The sequence below is a fragment of the Grammomys surdaster genome, unplaced genomic scaffold, assembly GCF_004785775.1.
Source record: "Grammomys surdaster isolate TR1022 unplaced genomic scaffold, NIH_TR_1.0 141, whole genome shotgun sequence".
NCBI classification, from domain to species: Eukaryota; Metazoa; Chordata; class Mammalia; order Rodentia; family Muridae; genus Grammomys; species Grammomys surdaster.
Window position 1 is genome coordinate 8777095 of NW_021604599.1, and position 21743 is coordinate 8798837.

Below are 21743 nucleotides of genomic sequence, written 5' to 3' on the forward strand. Positions count from 1 at the left end.
TTTTTTTTTTCTCTGTGTAGTCCTGGCTGTCCTGGAACTCACTCTGTAGACCAGGCTGGCCTCGAACTCAGAAATCCACCTGCCTCTGCCTCCCAAGTGCTGGGGTTAAAGGTGTGTGCCACCACTGCCCAGCTTCTCCCTCTTCTTTTAAGTCATGGTCTCTTACTTAGCCAGGACTGGCCTTGAATTCATGACCCTTCTGTTCCTGCCTTTCAAATGCTGGAATTACAGGCCTGAACTACCTACCATGCCAGGCTCAGAGTATCTTTGGTCAACTGATACAAACTACTTTTTGGAGGGGAAGCTTACAGAAACCCTGAGAACTGTACTAGGATGCAAAGGTAATTGAGGTCTAGTTTTCTCTGTGTGAGCAGGATGGTTGTCATTGCTTCCACGGTATGTCATATCCTGAAGAGTGTCCCAGGTGGTGTAATCACTTGCACTGTCACCTTGCCTAATGTGTGTTTCTCCAGCTATCTGTGAGTCTTGTGTTTGGCAGTCAATCAGACTGACATTTCTGTAACTGTTTATGCTTCCGACTGCTGTATTCATTTTCCCTCCTCACAATATGCTCTATGGGATTTCTTGGTTTTAGAGATTTTCTATGTAGAGAATTTATGAGTGAAAATTCTTGATTTGCATGCCACTCAATATATGTTGAAGGAAGAAAATATGCTATACCCATCTTCGTCACGTAGTTTTCTCTAGAGCACAGTTTGGGTTGCAAATTTCAGGATCATGGTGCAGATGTGCAAATCTTACACAACATAGGATACACTGATAACGGCCCTGTTTACTACTATAAGAAGTCACAATTCCCCCCAAGAACATAACATTTCCTTTACAATGACTCAAGTATGTCTAAATGTCCTTGTTGGTTTAATGTATAAACCACTAAATAACACTACCTCAGTGTGTTAATCTTTTTGCCTATGAAATCTTTAAAAGGACTGTCAAATTTCTCTCTGCAGTATTTGCTTGTATTGGTTTTAAGTTTCTAATGTGTCAGGGAATATAGCTGACTCTCCAAGGTAATTTTCTTTTAGATCGCTGAGGATTGTGAAACTTAATAGAAAAGCTATCTCTCTTCTTATTTGCCCTACATTTACATCAGAAAATACAATAGCTGACAGCATAACTGTGAACTCCATTAATAATTCTAAAGCCTAAAGTTAATATATTCTGCCATCTGGAGTCTTAACTAAACACTTTTAACATCTTTGAAATCTGCAAAGAAAATGTGTCTCTTGTCAAGTAACCAGAAGCTGGAACTGGGCTCAGACTTTCATTGTTCTCATGTCAAATACTTCTCATATTTCAAACCCTTTGCAATTGGTGTGATGCATATGTATAGTGAGAGCGTTCCAGTTTAGCAGGTAGATTTACAATTCCTCCGGAGACGAGCTGGTGTTGCAGAGAGCTAGCTTGTCTGTATGCATGATCACCCCCTCCTGACTGGTGCTTTTGAAAACTGAGCAGGGATACTCTTTATCTTTATGGACACGTTTGAAAGCCTCTGCTTTCAGCATTTATATTAGGGTGACAGTAACGAAATGTAGGAAGATTCAACCCGTCCATCAATCAAGGAAGATCTAATCATTTATAATGTGTCAGACTATTCGAGTCACCAGATCACCAAGATGAATCAAAAATAATCTCCATGTCTTAGAAGCCTTCAGTCTCAGGAGAGGTGGATGAATACATTAATGGATGGTTATAGAACGGTATGAAATGTGCCACAGTGAGAAAAAAAAAAGATTTCTTTGCAAACTTCCACTCCCTCCCCACTCCTTATAGACAAGAGACCACAGAAACCCCAGATTATCACCTGTCCCCTTGCCTATGAGAGGAACCCTATGCCCTAAATCCAGCTTTCTTCCAGCAGCAGAGATCAGGGTTCCTCTGTGGTGGGGCGTCCTGAAGGGAACTATGGTTTCCTGCCTCGTCTGAAGCTCTGGGATAATGGGTTGAGCATTACAACTCACATGGAGTATTATATTATGCAGGTTTGCGTAAGAGCAGCTTGCAGATCCAGAAGATGCAAAATCATACACAAATCACGAGGGACTCCTCAAGCTCCTACAGAGCCCAAGTAGCAACTTGGCCAGATCCTTTTGAAGAAGAATGGAGGGCTGGAGGGCTCATGTGATTGTCGGTAGAGGTTCTGCTCCAACTAGATTGAACCTCAAGGCATCATCCAGCATGGGGTCTGCTTGTGCTGGTCTACACCCTGACAACAGGGTCAGAATTCCAGGCTGCTTTTTATATAACAGTTTCTGTTGTTCTTGGTTCCTACCTCTCTCCCACAACGCCCTCTGAAATCCAGTCATCTCTCCCGGCACTCTGTCCATCCATCCCCCTTCGCCCACATCTGATCCCTCCTGCTCCATCCCCACCTGCCCCAACTCCAGCTGAGAAAACTCTTTCCCCTTCTCTGGAAGATCCTTTCACTTCTCACTTAAGCCCTCCTTGTTACTTAGCCTCTTGGCTCTGTGGATTGTAGCATGATTGTCCTTTTAAATTAAATTTCACTGTGCATCTTTGTTGTACATGATACAGAGTTTCATAAGGACATTTTTCATACAAAAATATGGTGCTTATTAAAGCATGCTCTACACAATTCCCCTTCACCTTCCCCTTTGTCCACCTGTCTTATCTGTCCCCTGTGTTCCTCTAGACAGTTTTGCTTCTGCTTTCATGTCAAATATATGTGTGATTTTTATCTATCCATGTAGAATCTACGAGTAAAAAGTAAAAACACATGTATTTGTCTACTTAAGATTGGTTTAACTTGTTTGATACAATTATCACCAGTTGTCTCCACCTTCCTGGAGACAGTTTAACTTCATCCCCTATGGCTGTCATCCACTCCTCTGCTGTGGACACCTGAGCTAGCTCCATGACTTAGCTACTGTGAATGTTGCCCCAGTGAACACTGATGTCCACGTGTCTCTGTGATGTGTTCACTTAAGAGTCCACTGAGCAAATAAATACTCAGGAGCAATAGAACTGGATCATATGGTAGCTCTTTTCCTAAGTTTTTGACAGTCTCCTGTCTGGCTTCCATAGTGACTGAACTAGTTTACACTCTATTCAGCAGTGTATAAGGTCTCCCCTTTGTCCTCATCTTTACTAGCATTTGACAGGATGAATTCTAGTGAGATGAAATACCAGTGTGGTTCTAATTCGCATTTCTATGGTGGATGACCAAATTGGATGCTTGCTTTTTCATGTGCTTATTGATGATTTATTATGCATCTTTTCAGACCTGCCTATTTCATTCATCCTTTATTGGTTTTGAGTTTCTGTCCTTTAGGTTTCTGAGTTCTTTGTATGTGCTAAATAATGTTACTCCTTTGTCAGATATATAGATGCTAAAGACATTTTCGTACTCTGTAGGTGGTATTTCTCACTTGATAAACTATTTCCAATTGACAAATGGAAATGGGTCCTCGTGAAATTTAAAAGCTTTTGTCCTATTTCCTCAGTGGCTTTACCAGTGATAAAGCCCTTGCGTACCCCTGTCCCATGAAAGATTTCCTCTAAAAGTTTCAGAGTCCAGTGTGTTATACTGAGGTCTTTTATCTACTTGGAATTAATTTTTGTGCAGAGTGAGAGATAGGGGTCAGATTATTGTTTTAAATAGTAGATACCCAGTTTACTCAGAAACATTTGTTGATAAGATTGTCTTTTTTTTTCTATATGTATTTCTATATGCCATCTTTGTTAAAAATTACATGCTTGGAGCTGAGTGGGTTTGTATCTATGTCATCCTACACACCTGCTTTGGTACCAGTGCTATGCTACCTTTACAGCTATGACTCTACAGTAGACCCCAAAACCACATATAGAAATGCTGGCTGCATTACTCTCTTAGCCAAGAATTACTTTGTCTGCCCCGAGGCTTTTGTGTTTGCCTGTGACTTTTAATAATATATGTTGCATTATTTTCAGATTGTAAAATAGTTCAATGTTAAAAATTTTCTCTGTTGCCTTTCTGTTCTGTTTTTATATTTTTATATTAAAATCTTCATAATAACCTAGTGAACTAAAGCCAAAGAATTATTATTTGTTAACTTTGAGCTTAAAAGCAACGTGTCCAAGAATTTTAAAAAGCTGCTGGTTTTAGAACCAGGACACCTTTCAAGTTTGGGATACTTTCCATTATTTTAAGACCCTCTCCCTCAAAACATTACAGAATCAAAAGCAAAAACAGACAAATTAGATTACATCATTTGAAAAGCTTCATCACAGCATTGGAAACAGCACAGCAAGGGGAAATATTAACTGACTATTCATCTAGCAGAAGGTCCGTGACCAAAATATACAAAGAACTAAAAAACTAAACAATGTAATTTAAATAGCAATGAACCTTAATAGGTATTTCTCAGTCGTACAGATGGCCAACAGATATCAAGGGTGGATCAATAATGGGAGGCCATAGGGAACTCGTGGTGCTTTTGCAGATGACATGACACATCTGGGTCACATGATGGGTGTCATAATACCATAAGGCTCTCCTCATAGCTAGAAGAAACTGTTCAAATTAAGGCTTTCCCTCCTGATTACTTAGTTATGTCAATTTCTACAGAGGCTGGGAGTAACTGGAAGTAGACCCCATTAGGTTTATTCCCCCAATGCATTCTTGTGCCTGTTGCAAATGTAGCCCAACAAATGTAGCACACTCTCAGTCTTTGCTCAGACAACATGCTGGTGGCTGGGTATATTCGTTATTTCCTTTGTTGCTGTGATCAGAGGTCTGACTAGAGGCAGCTTAAGAAAGAAAGGGGCTATTATGGCCCACAGTTCAAAGACATGCTGTATATTGCACCTGAGGAGACGTGGGGGTAAGAACCTGAGCTGTCTAGTCTTAACACATCCTCAACCAGGAAGCAGAGAGCAGACAGGAATCATGTACTAGATGTCAAACCTCAAAGCCAACCTGTTAGGGTTTCCCAGGTCAGGGATTATCAGGTCAGGGCCAAGGTATGCTACAGAGATCAGAGCATGCAACAGATCTCACTCAAGAGCTTTCTTCTCAGGCAAGGAGTTAAAGGCTGTCTTGGAGTGGGGGCATTAGAGAGAGACAGAGACAGAGACAGAGACAGAGACAGACAGACAGAGACAGGTCTGTGCTGTGATGGAGGGGTCCTTTAAAAGGGGACACACATCACATTTGAAGACTCCTGATGATGTAGCTGCTGGCACTGAGTCACTGAAGGCTGGCTGAGATTAACATTTCTCCCTTTTATTTGTTATAAAAGTTGAAGACAGGAAGGGTGATGGTGAGGGAGGAATGTAGGGACTGTGCTCTTTAGACTGCTTCCTGCTGTCTGGGGGCATCAACATCTTTAGGAAATCAAGAAAGCTGGGATACTGGCCAAGTCCTGGCAGAGTAGGCTATTTCACTCACTGTCCAGGCTCTGTGGGACCATCTGGGGCTAGGGATGTGCAGGCAGCAGCTGTGAGGCTGGACCACCTGGGGCTAGCCACTTTGAAGCTGTCCAAGATGTAGATTTTGAGGGAACAACTGGACCTGGCAGGATGCTGGAACAGATACATATTGTGGAGGAAGATAAAGTTAAGGAATTTAGGAGGAAATATTTTTTTTAGGTGTACATTTGAACTCTTAGTTCCATGGTCCTGGTAACTGGACCCAAGGGGAATCCCAAGATTGGGGAAAGGGAAAAGAGGAAAGAGATCACATTCTCAGGAATAACAGAATAGGCACGTGGAAAACAGTTTCTATATGATAAGTATTGTTCACATACTTATCTATATGGATTAACAATAAATATTGTCCATGACCCATGAGAGGTGGACTCAAGTTAGTTCTCTGAAGCATTCATAAACTTTTAAGTTTACTAAGGAGATAAGTTTTAGATGTGTTATTATTACCATTGTTTAGGAATCTGTACTGAAATCCACAGTATCCACAGTGTACAAACAGCAGTAGACTCATGCCTTTGAGTCATAGTAGAAGCTTGGGGTCCCCAAATGATTTTGAGTTAAAAATATGAACATATGTTTCCTCTGTGCAGATGACTGGGGAGTATAGAGATTACACCAATGTTTTTTAGCACAATAAGAAGCACTTTTAAGACTCCACGTAGAAGACAACCAAAGAAAATTTAAAATCTTGAGCTTGCGACTATGTAATAGTAGTCCGTGCTCACCAGAGCCAGACTACTAGCTTATCAGAACTCCACTGGTTAATGTTAAAACTCGAAACTTTTGAAGTCTTAATACCACAGAGAGGGAAAGAGATCTGAAACATTTTTCATATTTTATATTTAAGTCACTTTCTTGCTATACCTTTACAAATTGCATTTACACACCTTAAAACACCTTCTTAGACCCTCACAACTTGTGTGTTTGTATCCTCAGACCTTTCATAAACTTCCCATCATGTTTCCACCCAGTCCTTTACCCTGAGACACAGCTGGTTGATTACTGAGAACAGTCATTGGAAAGAGTGTTTTGTTAAAGTAAAAATTACTTTGGCATCTTTTGTGAGTTTACCTCACTTCTGAGTATTCTAACAAGGTAAACTGTGTCTAGATTTAGTAGCTCTAGAAAAATGAGCCTGTGGTCTGATTATAACATATGAAGAGAACTGAGAAGGCAGAAGAACTGAGCAATCAGCTGAAGCCTTGGGAGAGGACCTGGATGCTTGCTACTGTTAAAGCTACAGTAAGTCAGTATCATCAGAGATCTGAGAAGGATAAATTATAGATGGAAGTATAAACCAAATAACCGGTGTATCATTTAAAACAACAGAGACCTGTTACCTAGACAGATACCTTAGGCTCTGGTGGTCTCCAGACTCTGGGGGCAGTAGTCCTAGGTCTTTAGCTGTCATACAGCACAGCATTTAACCTTCAGTTGCTATACAGAGCATAGGGCCTTTGGGTGTCAGATCCAGGTCTGGGATCTTTTTCCTGTAGAAGAACTTGGGAAAACTGATCTTCCTTTGACTAGACAGAGTAGGACAATCAACCCAAAAGTGTCCACAGTTTGAGCAGAGCCCTAGCATCAGGTGAGCCATGGGGCAGTTTTTCCTACTGATCAGTGTTACCACAAGGCATTGTTGCTGCCCATTTATCTTCGTTAGAGACCTCAAGGGTTTCTGCTAGGAGGAGGTAGTTCTGTCTATTATAGGAAGCTTGAATATTTTAAATGTCATATTCAGCAGAACTCTGAAGAGTCAGAGGACTATCTAGTTAATATCACTTATTGTAGGCTTAACTTTGAAAACAGGAGGCTAAATAAAACTTATTCCTGTATACATTACTACGTATCATGACTACAAGAATAGTTCTGGGCACATTAAAGAATTTGATCATTTATAAAGCAACTTAACTTGTAATTCTTAATTATCCTTAACAGTTTATAATAGGTTCATAGCTTTTATTAAACTAGGACTTTGCATTCGATCCATGTTAGGTTTAGCTTTTAGAAAAAAATAAGTTTTTGAATTGAAGCTATTCTAGTGTCAAAGCAAAACGTTAAATCATAGATAAATTCCATAGAGAGACTGGCAATTTTATTGATCCTGTCATACTGTACCATTATAGAATATTGCGATTTTTTTGTATGGGTTAGTTTATCCAGATGGCTAAACCTTAAAGTGAGCAAAGGCAAAGAGAAATATTACTGTGAGCCAGAGTAAACCTTGGAAATGTGTAAGTCTTGATTATTAAGCATACATTATTTATCAAACATAAGTTGTTACTTATCTAAATTTTCTAACAGCTTGATGTTAAATAGTTAGCAAAGACATAAGTAGTTAGACATACATTCTAGATCAGTTTTTGATAATCTGAGGAGACCTTTATAACATTAAATTTCTATTACTATATAGAGCATATTGTAAACTAGAGTTGAATCACGTATAAAGTGTGCTATAGCAAATATAACCTTAAATTTTTGTCATCAAACAAAAGTCCATATGTCTTTGGGTTTCATTGCTATGAACAGACAACATGACCAAGGAAATTATTATAAAGGACAACATTTAGTTGGGGCTGGCTTGCAGTTTCAGAGGTTCAGTCCATTATCATCATGGCAGGAAGTATGGCAGTATACAGACAGACACGGTGCTGGAGGAGCCAAGAGTTCTAAATCTTGATCCAAAGGCAGCCAGGTAGAGACTGGTATTAGACACTGGGTGAAGCTAGTGTATAGTAGGAATAACCCTATTAAAAAATGGGGTACAGAGCTAAACAGAGAATTCTGAACTGAAGAATCTCGAATGGCCGAGAAGCATCTAAAGAAATGTTCAACCAATATCCTTAGTCATCAGGAAAATTCAAATCAAAACAACCCTGAGATTCCACCTCACATCAGTCAGAATGGCTAAGATCAAAAACTCAGGTGACAGCAGATGATGGTGAGGATGTGGAGAAAGAGGTACACTCTTCCATTGTTGGTGGGATTGCAAGATGGTGCAACCATTTTGGAAATCAGTCTGGTGGTTCCTCAGAAAATTGGACATAGCATTACCTGAAAACCCAGCTATACTACTCCTGGGCATACACCCAAAAGATGCTCCTGTTTTACCACCCTGGTATTTTCCTACACTGGGGTATCGAGCCTTCACAGGTCCAAGGGCCTCTCCTCCCATTGATGGGATTGATGGGTGGGTGGGGGAGTTGGTGGGTGGCAGAGTACCCTCATAGAAGCAGAGGGGAGGAGGTAGGATAGGGGGTTTGCAGAGGGGAAATCTGGAAGGGGGATGACATTTGAAATGTAAATAAATAAAATAAGCAATAAAAACTATTTAATAAAAGGAGACCTCACAGGAGGAGACCCCAAAGCCCACCTACATATTGAATTTTCTCCAATAAGGCCATACCTATTCCAGCAAGGCCACATCTCCTAATTGTGTCATTTCCAATGGATCAAGCATATTCAAACCACCACACCAAACAAATTCATAATGTTTGAGACTTGTTGCATCCTTAGTCTAAGGAGATACCATGGTAAACAGAGAGCTCATTAGGACTAAGAAGCTTTATAATTGTTACTTTATGCATGTGATCATCTTAAAATTGCAAAGTCACATGGTTTTTACTCTTTAACTTTAATAGATATGATTGCCAGCTGTGTGGCTGCTTATATATGATTAGATCTCTGGCTAAGATGGAGGAGAGCCATGTGGATGCTATTTTAAAGCATATATATATATGTATATATATATATATATATATAATGAAAATTGAATCCAAGTTGCATAGAGTTGAATACATACAAATGAAATTGAATCATATATATATACATATATATATATATATATATACACACACACATATATATGATCCCCATGTATAGATTTTTAATTATAAGCCTTTGGTTATAAGTTTAAACCCAAATTTTGCTACAGAATTTTTTAAATTCTACCCAATAAATTTACAAATCCTGAGATAAGAGTTTTTAGTATAATCTTAAAATTTGTTTGTTTGTTTTGTTTGTTTTGTAATTTTGAAAGCAGAGAGTGCAAAGAAATCACAGAGATAAAAAAGACTTTTCAGCGTGGGAAGTAAAATGTTATTGTCAAGAGACTTTTGAAGTGTAGAGCATAGCAAGTTTAGATGCAGGATATTTGGGGATCATTTATCTCTGCAGTAGCAGTTGTTATGACTAGTGAAAATTTGGAATCAAGTTCACAAACTTTTGGGCCAATGATCTGTACTGATACCAAGCTGTTATAGTAAAATCTGAGTCTGTGGAGGCAGGGAAAGAGAATCTAAAACGGAACACTGGACTCTATGCGGGTGTCTTCCTATAAGCTCCAAGAGGGAGCTGAGGGCTGAATCTGTGGGTCAGCAGGCTAAAGCCAGAGATAACCAGAAGAGTGCAGGGGGAAAAGGGAACCGGTAAGTGTCTTTAGTTGAAAGATCCATGAAGGGTAGGATAGAAGGCCAGAACCTAGAGAGAAAGTTGTCCATGTGGCAGGAGCCACAGTGTCACAGAAGCTGGCTCCAGGAGACAGAGACGGTTGGGGTAACCTCAATGCATTACCTGAAGGTTGTCTTCATATATTCAATTGTTGATTGCCAAACCCGCAGAGAGCTGAGTACTGGTCACATCTTGGTATTGTTATTTTTAAGGTCCATCATTGGCTCCATATTTTGTAAGCATTCGTCCTCCCTTATTGGGCGATTGGCTTTACTAAAGATCTGATGGCCAATCACTGAGCAGGAAGTGCAAAGTGGAACTTCTGTGCAGAGAGGGAGAAGAAGGAAGGCAGGAACTTCACCAGCAGGACACAGAGAGAAACAGATGTCCCCGGGCTGAGAGAGAGGTAAAGAACTAGCCACATGCTAAGATGTGGGCTACACCAGTCAGGATAACGTAGATGAGTTAGCTGAGAATCTGCCCAACTATATGCTTAAACTTTCGTAAATATTAAGAAGTCTCTGTGTCATTATTTAACTGCTGGAGATTACGAGGAGTCCTAACATATCTGGCACCTCACATTAGGCACCAAATATAGTGGGACTTTCATAGACCTGACAGCTATATAAATAATGACAGAGAATCTTTTTAATATTTTAATACTTAGGCCTTTTAGCTAGGGCAGTCTCTCTGTCACCTCTCTAAAGTAACCCAACTAACTTGCCTATGACCCACCACATGGCTAGTTCTATACCCCTGTGCCCCACTGTAGGTCAGTCTGTTCCCTCCTGTCTGCTGGAGAATCTCCTGCATCTGATTTCTTCTCCAAGAGATTCTTTGCTAGAAGTTCTGCCCTACACTTCCTGCCTAGCTATTGGCTGTAAGATCTTTATTAAAGCCAACCAGCAAGTAAGAAAGGATGCATGCTTACAAAATATGAGGCCAGTGATGGGTCATAAGAATAACAATATCGAGGTCTGGCTAGTACTTAACTCTTTGCAGTACAGCAATCAACAACTGACATTACAGAGACATACGTTCTCACAATGTACAAAAGGTTACTCCAACAAGAGACACTTAGGGCATAGGACAAGGAAAGGCACGGTAAGGGACATAGTGAAACAACCAGGAACTGAGAAGCACGTAGGTGCCCCAAGTAGGGGGCACAGCAGGCCAGAGGGAAGCAGCAGCTGAAGAACTGGACTCTAGAACTTGGAAGCAAATTCATGAGCAATGGATCAGTCCATACCATAGGAGAGTTAGATTAGCAGCTTGGTTGGGAGCAGATGCTATAGAGGGGTTTGCCTGTGTGCTGGGTGCGTGTGCGCTGTAGTGGGGCTGCTCCTTTGTTCCTCCCACCCTGCGAGATCTGGCTCCAGCTCTCACTTTGCAACAAACTTAGAGGCCAATTCTTACTTAAAGACAGTACTTTTACTGTGTGTGTGTGTGTGTGTGTGTGTGTGTGTGTGTGTGTGTGTGTGTGTGTGTGTTGTGTAGACCAGAAAAACCAAATAGGATTTGGAGCAAAGAAAAAAGAAATTAGGGAATGGAAAATTATTTTCTGATCACCTGGTCAGCTGTTTGGATTGATTATATAAGGGATATTGAGGCCAGACTGCAAAGATGGATAAGTTTTAGAGGCCCTTTAGGCAAGCAATGAGGTGGAGGGAGCATTGGAGGTTCTCTTAAGAGGCAGCCCAAAGGGGAGCCTTGAGGTACAGACCACACAGTTCCCGTGGGTGAGAGAGAAAGAAGAAGGCCTGAAGTCCAAGGCATCTCTAGGACCCTGGGGGATCAAATGAGGAAGGTGCAAACTGTTCAGTGGGTCATCACCTCACTGGATAGGGGACATGGGCTTAGCCTGGCTAAGCCAGAGGAAAAACTTGGCACTTGCTATTAGGACTTTCAAATGAAGTCAAAAGCCAAAAACATAGCTCAAACAAACAAACAAACAAACAAAAAAACAAACAAAACCCCAAAACAAAAAACCCTGAAGCCTTATTCAAGGGAAAGGATCAGAGGTGTGTACCTCTGTCTCCTAGAGTACCTGAGACTCAGGAAAGCATTTAAGCTGAGTGAGAGGGCTCATTCACCAGTTGCCAGTGATGGATGGAGAGCCTAGTGCTCTGTGAGCAGAGAGGTGAGTCTGTTGTGGGCAGACCAGAGACAAGGGATACGGTCCAACTGGGATTTAGATCCCTGTCATGGTTTGAATATGCTTGGCCCAGGGAGTGGCACTACTGGAAGTATGGTCTTGTTGGAATAGGTGTGTCACTGTGGGCATGGGCTTTAAGACCCTCACTCTAGCTGCCTGGAAGTCAGTAGTCCACTAGCAGCCTTCAGATGAAGATATAGAACTATCAGCTCTGCCTGCATAATGCTTACCTAGATGCATCCCTGGTCCCAACCTGATGATGATGGACTGAACCTCTGAACCTGTATGCCAGCCCCAATTAAGAGTTGTCCTTTATAAAACTTGCCTTGGTCATGGTGTCTGTAAAAATCCTAAGACAATCCCCAAGGGGAGAGAGCACAGGCACCAAGAGAGCCTATGGACTCATAAAACCAATGCTAGGGTTTTGTGGCTAAGTATGCCACAGAGATCACAGCAGGCAACAGACTTATTTGGCAGGGGATCACAAGGCTGATTGGGAGTGAGGATGGGGGGGTGGGTGGGAGGAGTCTGTGTTAGTGGGATCTTTTAAAGTCCACAGTGTCACCTGTCTCTCACGATGCAGCCGCCGGTGCTGAGTGGCTGAAGACAGGCTGGGGCTAACACAAGCTGCAATGACTCACTTTCTTCAGCAAGAACCCGTGTCCTAAAATGTTCTATAACTTTCCAAAAAAGCCAAGGACCATGTGTTAAAACACATGAGCCTATGGGAGGATTTTGCATCCAGGCCACAATTCTGGGTAATTCATAAAAGAAAGCTCACAGCTCTTAAGGTTGGAAAGGACTCTAAGCTTCACTATATCACGGACAAAGAGGAGAATCAGATAAATACAAAATAGGCCAAGTAGTGCAAGGGATAGTTTCACACAGTCTGCTTTTGAGGTAACTAATCCAGTCTTTCAAGATGGAGAATTCACCTAGTACTGCCAAAACGAAGGAAGGTTAGAGTGCATCTTAATGATCTAATTACCTCTTATACCCTCCCCCCTGCCACACACACATCTCCCATGTTCCCATCTCCCAGCACCACTGAGGAAATAAAATGAGTTTCAGAGGGGACACACCATGTTCACATCTTGCTAGGCAGGACCTTACAAGTTGTAGCTGAATAAACAGATGGTTGGATGAAATTTTGAGTATCCCATGCACAGTTCCTGCCCTTCCTGCCTGGCATCCTTTTGGGTCCCTTCTACAGGATGCTTGGTTTCAGCTTCCTTTATTTAACCTAAAAAAGTCCTAGGAAAACTTAGCCAACCACAACCCTTCCTTTCTTCGTCTTGTCACACCAAATTTCTCTCTTCCCGCCTCCTTTTAAAATTACCCCCAACAACCTTTTAGCCAAGGTAATTTAATGAATGTTTATCTCTACTTTCACTTTAAGGAGTGGGGCTTTGTTAATTTTTAGCCTGTGGCTACCAGACTCCTAGGGTGCTTTTTGGAAACAGGGACCACACAGGTTACCAATCAATACATCCTGCCTCGTTTGAAAAACAATGTAATTAAAATTCATGGTAGAGAGAATTTCTAAAGTGACAAGTTGCCTTTTAAAGCTATTCCCATGTCTTATTTTAGAATTTACTGTCAGTAAGTCATCTACATTATTAAATAAGATTCAGTTCACTGGAGCGACACAGAGTAATTACTGTGTTAGTTAAGTGGTGTTTCTGTGACAGTATTAGCTTTATTGAGTGGGCCAGGTTGTTTTCAGGGAGTAGTCTCAGAATTTCTTGATAAGAGGAGAGAAATACATCATTCATTGTGACTTTGACAAATTTATAGTTGAAATAATAGCACGGAGTATAGAAAATTTAAAGGCTTTAAATGTTGCATGATCAGTAAGGATTACTCCTAAGAGACTTTAATTTCTTTTTTCTTCCCCCCGTGAAGGCACCGTAACAGAGAAGCCTTCCCCAAAGATTATGATATAGAGAATCCCGAGACGGTGAAAAATCTGTGTATATCAACATATCGGCGATTTGGAAGTGATAGTCCAGTAAGTAGTTGCTGTTAGTTTTTGTGTCTGAAATCTTTCTCACACTGAAATAGTGAAAAGTAAAGTTAGGAGTGTTTTTTTTCCTACTGTTGTTACTCATTTGTAGGATTAATTAGATAACTTAGTTGCAATGCCCTTACAGAACTTATACAGTCCACCTATTTCTTAAGCTTACTGGGTAAATTAGATACACAACAAAGTGCTTAGCGTGCTGCCTCCCTGCAGGCATGCAGCTTTCTGTTGCTGTAACAAAATACCGGACGCAAGCTGCATATGAAGTAAGAGTTCTGGAAGTTTAAGTCCAAAATTGGGCCACTTCACTGGTGTGAGAAAGATGGCATGTCACCGTGAGAATGCACATCAGGCTGATTAGCCAGATTTTGAGTCAGGAATAAGTGGAAAACTGAAACTGGGCCACCCAATTTCTTTTGAGAGTATACCCTCAGAGGCCTAATGGCTCCCTTAAAGGGAGTCTCTTACCTCTTCTGAAAGATCCCTGGTACTTCCCAGTTCTACCTTGGGAGGACTGTGATGCTATGCTGTAGCAGCAGCGGCTTGCTGGATAACTTCTCTGTCTTCCAGAATAACCCTGAGAAACAGGCATTTGTCTCCTTTTTCTAGAGATAAGGAGAAAGAATCCTGAGGGTTGAACCTAGGTCTCTAATTTTTTTTTGTATACTTTTCTCAAGATACAAAAAATCAAGTCTGCTATTAATATGATCACAAAATGTTTGGATCCAGTTACAGGAAAAGAAATGTACATTTGTATAACCAATTGCCGTTTGAATCATGTGGAGTGGATCAATGCTTGTCCACTTGGGTATCTGTCCAGTCAACATAAGGCAGAAGCTTAGTCGTCTCAAAACTCTTCCCTTGTGTCTTACAATGGCAGCAGGTTTGGAGCTAAATAAAAGCTTGTTTTAGGGGCTGGAATAGATGATTTAGTTATTGAAAGCCCTTGCTGAATAATCATGAGGCCCAGAGTTAAGATCTCAGTACTTATAACAAGCTTACCTGTTGCTCACCTGTGACTCCAGCTCCAGAGAAGACAGCAGGAAGATCAGTATAGCCAGAAAACAAAAGTTAACTCAGTGTTAGGGGGAGATCTTGTTACCCACCACCACCACTACCACCACCACCACCATAGGTGGAGAATGATGGATGGATGGATGGATGGATGGATAGATAGATAGATAGATAGATAGATAGATAGGGACATGTGTTCTCTTATGGTCTCTGTGTTGATGTTGAGATCTAAGGCATGGGCACCTGCACATATGTGTACACATATACCATAGGCTCACAAAATCATATACACACAAAGTCTAAAGACCCCAACGAACCCATTTTAACCTTAGGATGTCTTGTTAGCAGTCAGCTAGCATGTGAGTAGCGCTCATGCGTCTGATTGACAGGCTCAATCAATGGCACCTCTGCTACACTCCCTACAAACCCAGGCTTTCTTGAGCATTTCAAAAGAGATGTCCTCAGGTTCTGAAGGCAAGCATGCTGAGAACTGGGTGTATCTCATATTTTTGCCCACCCCCCAAAGACTGATACTCTCAGATCACTTTTTGAAATTGACAGGCCTAACAGAAGACCTTGTTATATATTTGAAATTATTCTAGAATATTCTCTATTCTCTAGGGTAGCAGGAATGAATGAACTGAGCATGGCAGTTTGGTTTCCTCTATTCCTTTTAGTTGCAGTAAACAGAGTCCAGGCAGGCTGACCTGGGAAGTGAGATTCAGTGTAAAATCACTGCTGGCTGGATGTAGACTGAGCTAGCTTTCAGGAACCAATGAGACGACAGAGAAGACACTTCCCTCTGCAGTGTTTCGTTCCACACACTGGGGCTCTTGGCATCTCTATTTCCCTGTTCTTTTTTTTTTTCTGCTCTAGCCCATATCTCATAGGCAATGTGAGATCTCGGTTTTCACAAAAGCTTCTTGTACTTTGCCCTGAAATGTCTCCTTGGCAGTCAGCCAGCGTGGGGGTGGAGCTTGCATGTCTGCTGCTGAGCACAGACAGTAGCCCTCTGCTACACTCCTCCCCAAACCTGGGCTTTCTTGAAAGGTAAATGATTAGAATAAGACAGAGCTGAGAAGGATGCGCACTGATTTCTGGGTTGTGGGAGATGAAGTGAAATTGAGGAGTTTGAATCTCAGACATTACTTAGCTACTATAAAATAGTGGTCAAGGTTTACACTTAACAGGAGAATTTGTCTTTCTTATGCATTTAATGATGATCATGGAAACCCTGCCCTTCCGCTTCCCATTTCTAGTCTGCTTTAAATACAAAGGAAATTGACCAAGAAATTATTTCTGATAAAACCACAATTTCACATCTTAGGAAGTTGTAGTTTCTCTGACAGAGAAATCATTTTTTTTTTCTTTTTTAAGATAAAGCTACAAAGTTGTCAAGAAAGATACTATTCTTATTCTAAACCTACCCTTATCAATCCTAACATTATTCAATGTCCTCAGTGTTCAGGGAGAGGTAGACACCAGTTTGGGGCTTCCTGCCCACCATGTGATGAATCAATTCATCTCTTTGTTTGTTTGTTTGTTTGTTTGTTTGTTTGTTTCCAAAGTTTTGACCGAGATCTGAAGTCTGGAACACTTTTTAAATTTCTATCTATCTATCTATCTATCTATCTATCTATCTATCTATCTATCTATCTCTCTATCTATCCATCCATCCATATCTGTCTGTCTGTCTGCCTATCTATCTATTGACTTAGTATCTCATATAGACCAGGATGGCCTTAAACTTACAATGTAACTGACAATAGCCTTTAACTTCTAATTTCTCTTCCCCCACCTCCCAAGTGTTGTCATATACCTATCTGTGAACACTCTTGATAGTTGCCAGGGAGAACAGAACCAAACAATCTGGGTCACCTATGCAGAACTATCTGAAAACTCCAAACCAGGGTAAGACGGTATGACTGCTATGTTTTTGGAGAGTGCTGCCAAAGAAAGCAGATTTGTTTACCTGAGGATAAGAAGGATTTCATGGAAACTATTCAGAGAGACACACGTCCTGATGTTTCAAAGATGTAGTCTGGGGCAGAGAGTAAGCAACTCAGTACAAATATCAAAGGTCAGAATAGGAATTGCTATTACTAAAGTGCTAGGCCAGAGGACTGGATTCTATGTGTGGTGGGGAGATCTTTCAACTAGACCACAGTGCCTCCAAAGTCCAACCGGACACATGGCAAATGGCAGGAAGAATTTATCTGGTGTTCCCACACTGAGAAGAAACAGAGATAGAGTCACCCTAAACCATCATCAGTGTACAAATGGGAACTTATAGATTATATAGAAAAAATAAAAGGAAGGGCCAAGAAATATCCAAAGTCAGTCTTGGTGAAACTTTGGTCTCGTTAATCATGCTCTCAGGTTTGGTTCCATGAGGTCCTGCTGGCACAGGGGAAGTCATTACTGAATGATGGTGGCAGTTCACTTCCAGTTATAAAGTGACTGCTTCTGCCTGGAGGTGGGGACTAGCCTGGTTAGTTGCAGCATGCAGGTAACAGGGTTACTTCTACAGGGATCTGAGATGAACTGGAAAGAAATCAGATCATAAGCACAGGCAGTAAAACAAAATCAGTCAAGACAATGACTGAGTTGCCTCTTCAGGGAAATACATGATGGACCAGTCTGCTACCATTTTAAGCTTGAAAGCTGTCTTTTAGTAAAGACAAACTAGGTTCATCCCTGATTATGAGTAAACCTCTGTTTCTCAAGGATTGGGCTATGCCCATCCTGTAACCTTAACTACAAATGGTTCTGTACTGCCTGTTTGAGGAAAGACAACCATGTCTTTGTTTCCAAAAATTGCCATGACCAACTTGCAACCCTACTTTTGTTCAAAAGATTATTATAACTACCTGTTGTTATGACAACCTCATTACGACGACCTTGTTATCCTTAGATTCTGCTTCTACAACCCTATTTTCCCACCAAATCCCCCATTTGGAAATCCCATGAGCTACCCTTATCTCCCCCACATCCAATGCTGACCACTTGAATCTTGCCTTAGGTGGAAGGCAGCCCGGGCACAGGAATAAAAAAGCTTGCTTGAATTAACTGCTTGCTGTAATTAATTTGGCCATTGGTGGTTTGGGCTGGTGGCTTAACATAAAGAGCATGTTTGAAGTAAAGAAGACCAAAGAAGGAGCTCCTACTACCTTGTTTGAGCCTTGGAAGGGATGGATAGGGGGTATGTGGGGGTTGGGAGGTTTGAAGCTCTGCCTGCCTCCAGCAAGCTGCAGTTCTCAGTAAAAGAATACCAGAAAGCAGTGTCAGAAATGCCCTAGAAGAGGAGTTGACTTCGATTGTCAGCCAAACCCATATTCTTTGGCTCACGGGAAGGGAGTAAGGGCCACTTAGTATTACATCTTTCCAACCAATCTCTCCCGCTCAGCCTGACCTGGCAGGCATCCAAGACTAGAGCATGGGGGCAGCAAAGGGAAGCAGCATCAGTCCAAAGCTCAGTCCTTGCACCTGCTGGCTCCCAGGCCTGCAGCCCTGACCTGAGAAAACGGGCACTTGGTGTAATAGAAGTGCCAATCTCACTGGACTGGGGACTTTTATAAATGGAATTATATCCTTCTGGAAACATGAAAGGCTCAGAAAAGCCACAAAACTGTCCTAATTCTTCTGTCGAGTTAAAGATGAGATACACTGGGTGTGAGGGGTGGGGATGGGGGGAGGACAGAAAAGGCAATCTAGCTAAAATAGTTTTGCAATCTCTCCTACCGATGGGTTAGCTCAATTCAGTATGAAGAGTGCCTGGTTTCACTGTTTCATCCTCTGCATGACTCAGGCAGGTACCATCCGTGACCTGTATTGTACAAAGAAGAAAACTGAGGCCATGCGACATCACTTGGTGAAATGGCTAGACAGTATATACAAGTGGGCACTAAATTCTGAGGTCTTAAATACTCTTCCAAGCTGCCACTTGGATTTGTCACACTGCTTCACAGTGAGTCCAATAGCTTGTTGAGCTCCATACAGCTATACACTGACTATTCTGAGTCTTTCTTGAAATAATATAAATGTATATTATATATAGTTATCTAAATATAACACACATATCTTATATATAATAATATATATTATTGTAAACAATGTATATAACATATATTATAAATCACTATATATGTTTGGACTTTGATGTCCTGTATCTTAGCTTCAGCTTTTGTCTCTTTCTCTTGAGTTATGTGTACAAACATGCTGGCTAGCTCTTTTCCCATCTGTTTCCCCTCCAGAATGCTTTCTTAGCATTTTCTCTCTTTTTTTTTTTCAAGATTGCTGCTGAGTGGCTGCCTCTTATGTCCAATAATATTTCTGTTTAGCTGGTTAAAGTCCATATGCTTGAATTCCCTGGCTGCATGGATTACTGTGAGCATCATTTATTTGTAACAGTTTGTACTCTGTCTATATTTGACTAAGGCTCTAGAAGGCTAAGAACAAAATAGAAGTTTCACAAACTGAAGTGAACCATGAACTTAATCAGGCAAAGCTCTCATATACAATAGTGCCATCGGGCTCCTATTCACATGGATGGTACAAGAAACTTGGGATCCAGGATGCTCAAAGAAGAGTTTGAGAGTACGAGTAAGGCTATGTTCTCAATGGCACCTGTAAAGCTCCTTGGATGATGGGGAGTTACAGACACAAGGCTCTGGCGATCTACCTGAAGAGGCAGAACAGAGGAAGCCGGACACATGAAACAAGAATGTCCTTCAGCCAAAAAGTGACCTTTGTGAATCAAGTGTGTGCCATGAAGAAAGAAAAAAAATGACATGTGGTGACTTCAGACAGAGCCTGTCTTCATGTAGAAGGAAAGAAAGACCACCTTGATTACCAGGGGTTGAAGCAGGTTGTTATTTCATTTAGACTTTTTTTTTCAAACTTTCACACAGGTATACTGCATTGACATAATTTCCATCCCCTCTCTCCTCTCCACCTCCTCCTGTTTAATCTTTACCTCAAATTCATGACCTTTGAAACAGTATTTTAGAACCCAGATAGTCATCCTGCTTCATGAGAGCTACCTTTTATTCTTCCCAGGGAGGATCTCAAAGCTACCAGAACATTCTAAGAAGGTCATATTTGAATATTCATAAATATATGTTAGGAATGGGTGGTAAAACATAGACATCTCCAGAGGAAGCAAGAATCGGATTGCACCCTGCGCTTCTTGAATCTGCCTTTCTCCTGCCTCACATCCCTTACCCTTCCACCAGCACCCTCTCACTCCCCCGCAGACAAGAGGGATCTGGAGAGTAGAGACCAATTCCAAGAGTGCAGAAAGACCTGCATCCCCTGTTGTCACTGAAGTAGATGAGGCCAAAGCAAGCCCAAGGCAAAGATTCAACGTTAAAGGAAGCGTGACCTTTGTATGGGGACTGAGCATGTTACCTGCACAGCGTGATGACTCTTGGAAAAGAAACAGCCAGAGAAGTTATATAATAATATGAAGGTAACCAGAAAAGACCAGAGGCTAGGTTTTTTCTTTCACCAAGCATAAGAAAGGACAAACCCATGGTTGGAGGAGGAAGGATGGTTGTTTTCTCATTGTTCCCAGGAAGCCATCCTACCTGCTCAGTGACCAGCTCAGTCTCTGAGCTCTCTCTACTCTCTGTCCTCATTTTGGGTTTCTTTGCAAATCACCAGATACTTTTCAGACTTATCTGTTGCCTATCTTCTTCAAGCTGTGTAAGTGTAGGAACGTTGGGCTGTGTTGGCTCCTGTCAGAGCCTGAAATCCTAGAACAGTGTCCAGCACATAGTGGATACTCAGTTTATGTTTGTGGAAGGAAGGAAAGGAGGAAGGACAGAAAGGAGGAAGGAAGGACTAGATTAAGTAACGATGTATCTCGGCATGATCAGTATTATTATTATAGTTATTAGTGCATGTGTGCACACGAGCATGTGCACACATACTTTTACCTCCTGAGTCGTTTCTGACACAGCTGGGAGTCCCTGGATAAATAAAGACTACTTTTCAAGAAGTGGTTTGTGGCTCCCTTTGAAGTTAAAGATCTAGTTTGTATATGAAATTAAGTAAATTTGGAAGAGAGAGTAAGACATTTGGTATCAGAGGTTTGGGGAGGGAGGGTAGGAGTGGAAGAGAGTGGGAGAGAGTGGTAATCAGGACAACGTGCCTATTAGGTGTCTGGGGGGGGGCAGTGAGTGCTGGTGTTCTATTGCACAGTACCAGGGCTGTAGTTCCTAACAATGGGATCTTAAAATAAATAAAAGGTTTTGTATGTCTTTAAAGATAAACATTTGAGGTAATGAGCATAATAATTATGCAGGTTTGGTCACTGTACAATGCAATGTGTTGAAACATCATAGCCTATAAATTCATATAATTTGAATTTACCTAATAAAATATAAAAGACTTTTAAAAGGATAACTGATATGCTTAAATGTGAACTGTGCTGGTGGAAAACATGGCATTAAAAGTCAATGTCCCTAAAGAGGAAATAATTATATCATCTCGGAAATTCGAGTATAACTCACTTGATCACTTTGACTTAGTAAATGGTGATTTGATGGCACAATTTAAAGATGCCATTTGTATTCCTGCCTAAATATCTGAAGGATACACAAAAACCAAAATCTTACAGATAAAATCACTTGAAGTGCCATTACCAAA

At 41.2% G+C, this 21743-nt stretch overlaps 1 protein-coding gene across 1 annotated transcript in view; it reads left to right on the top strand.

The window, feature by feature from the left end:
* CUNH9orf135 (chromosome unknown C9orf135 homolog) overlaps positions 1–21743 on the top strand; it is a 96413-nt gene that overhangs the window by 24304 nt on the left and 50366 nt on the right. The window contains exon 2 of the mRNA XM_028764122.1: positions 13961–14066. Coding sequence (XP_028619955.1) covers positions 13961–14066 — 106 coding nt within the window. The remainder of the gene's footprint in view (positions 1–13960; positions 14067–21743) is intronic.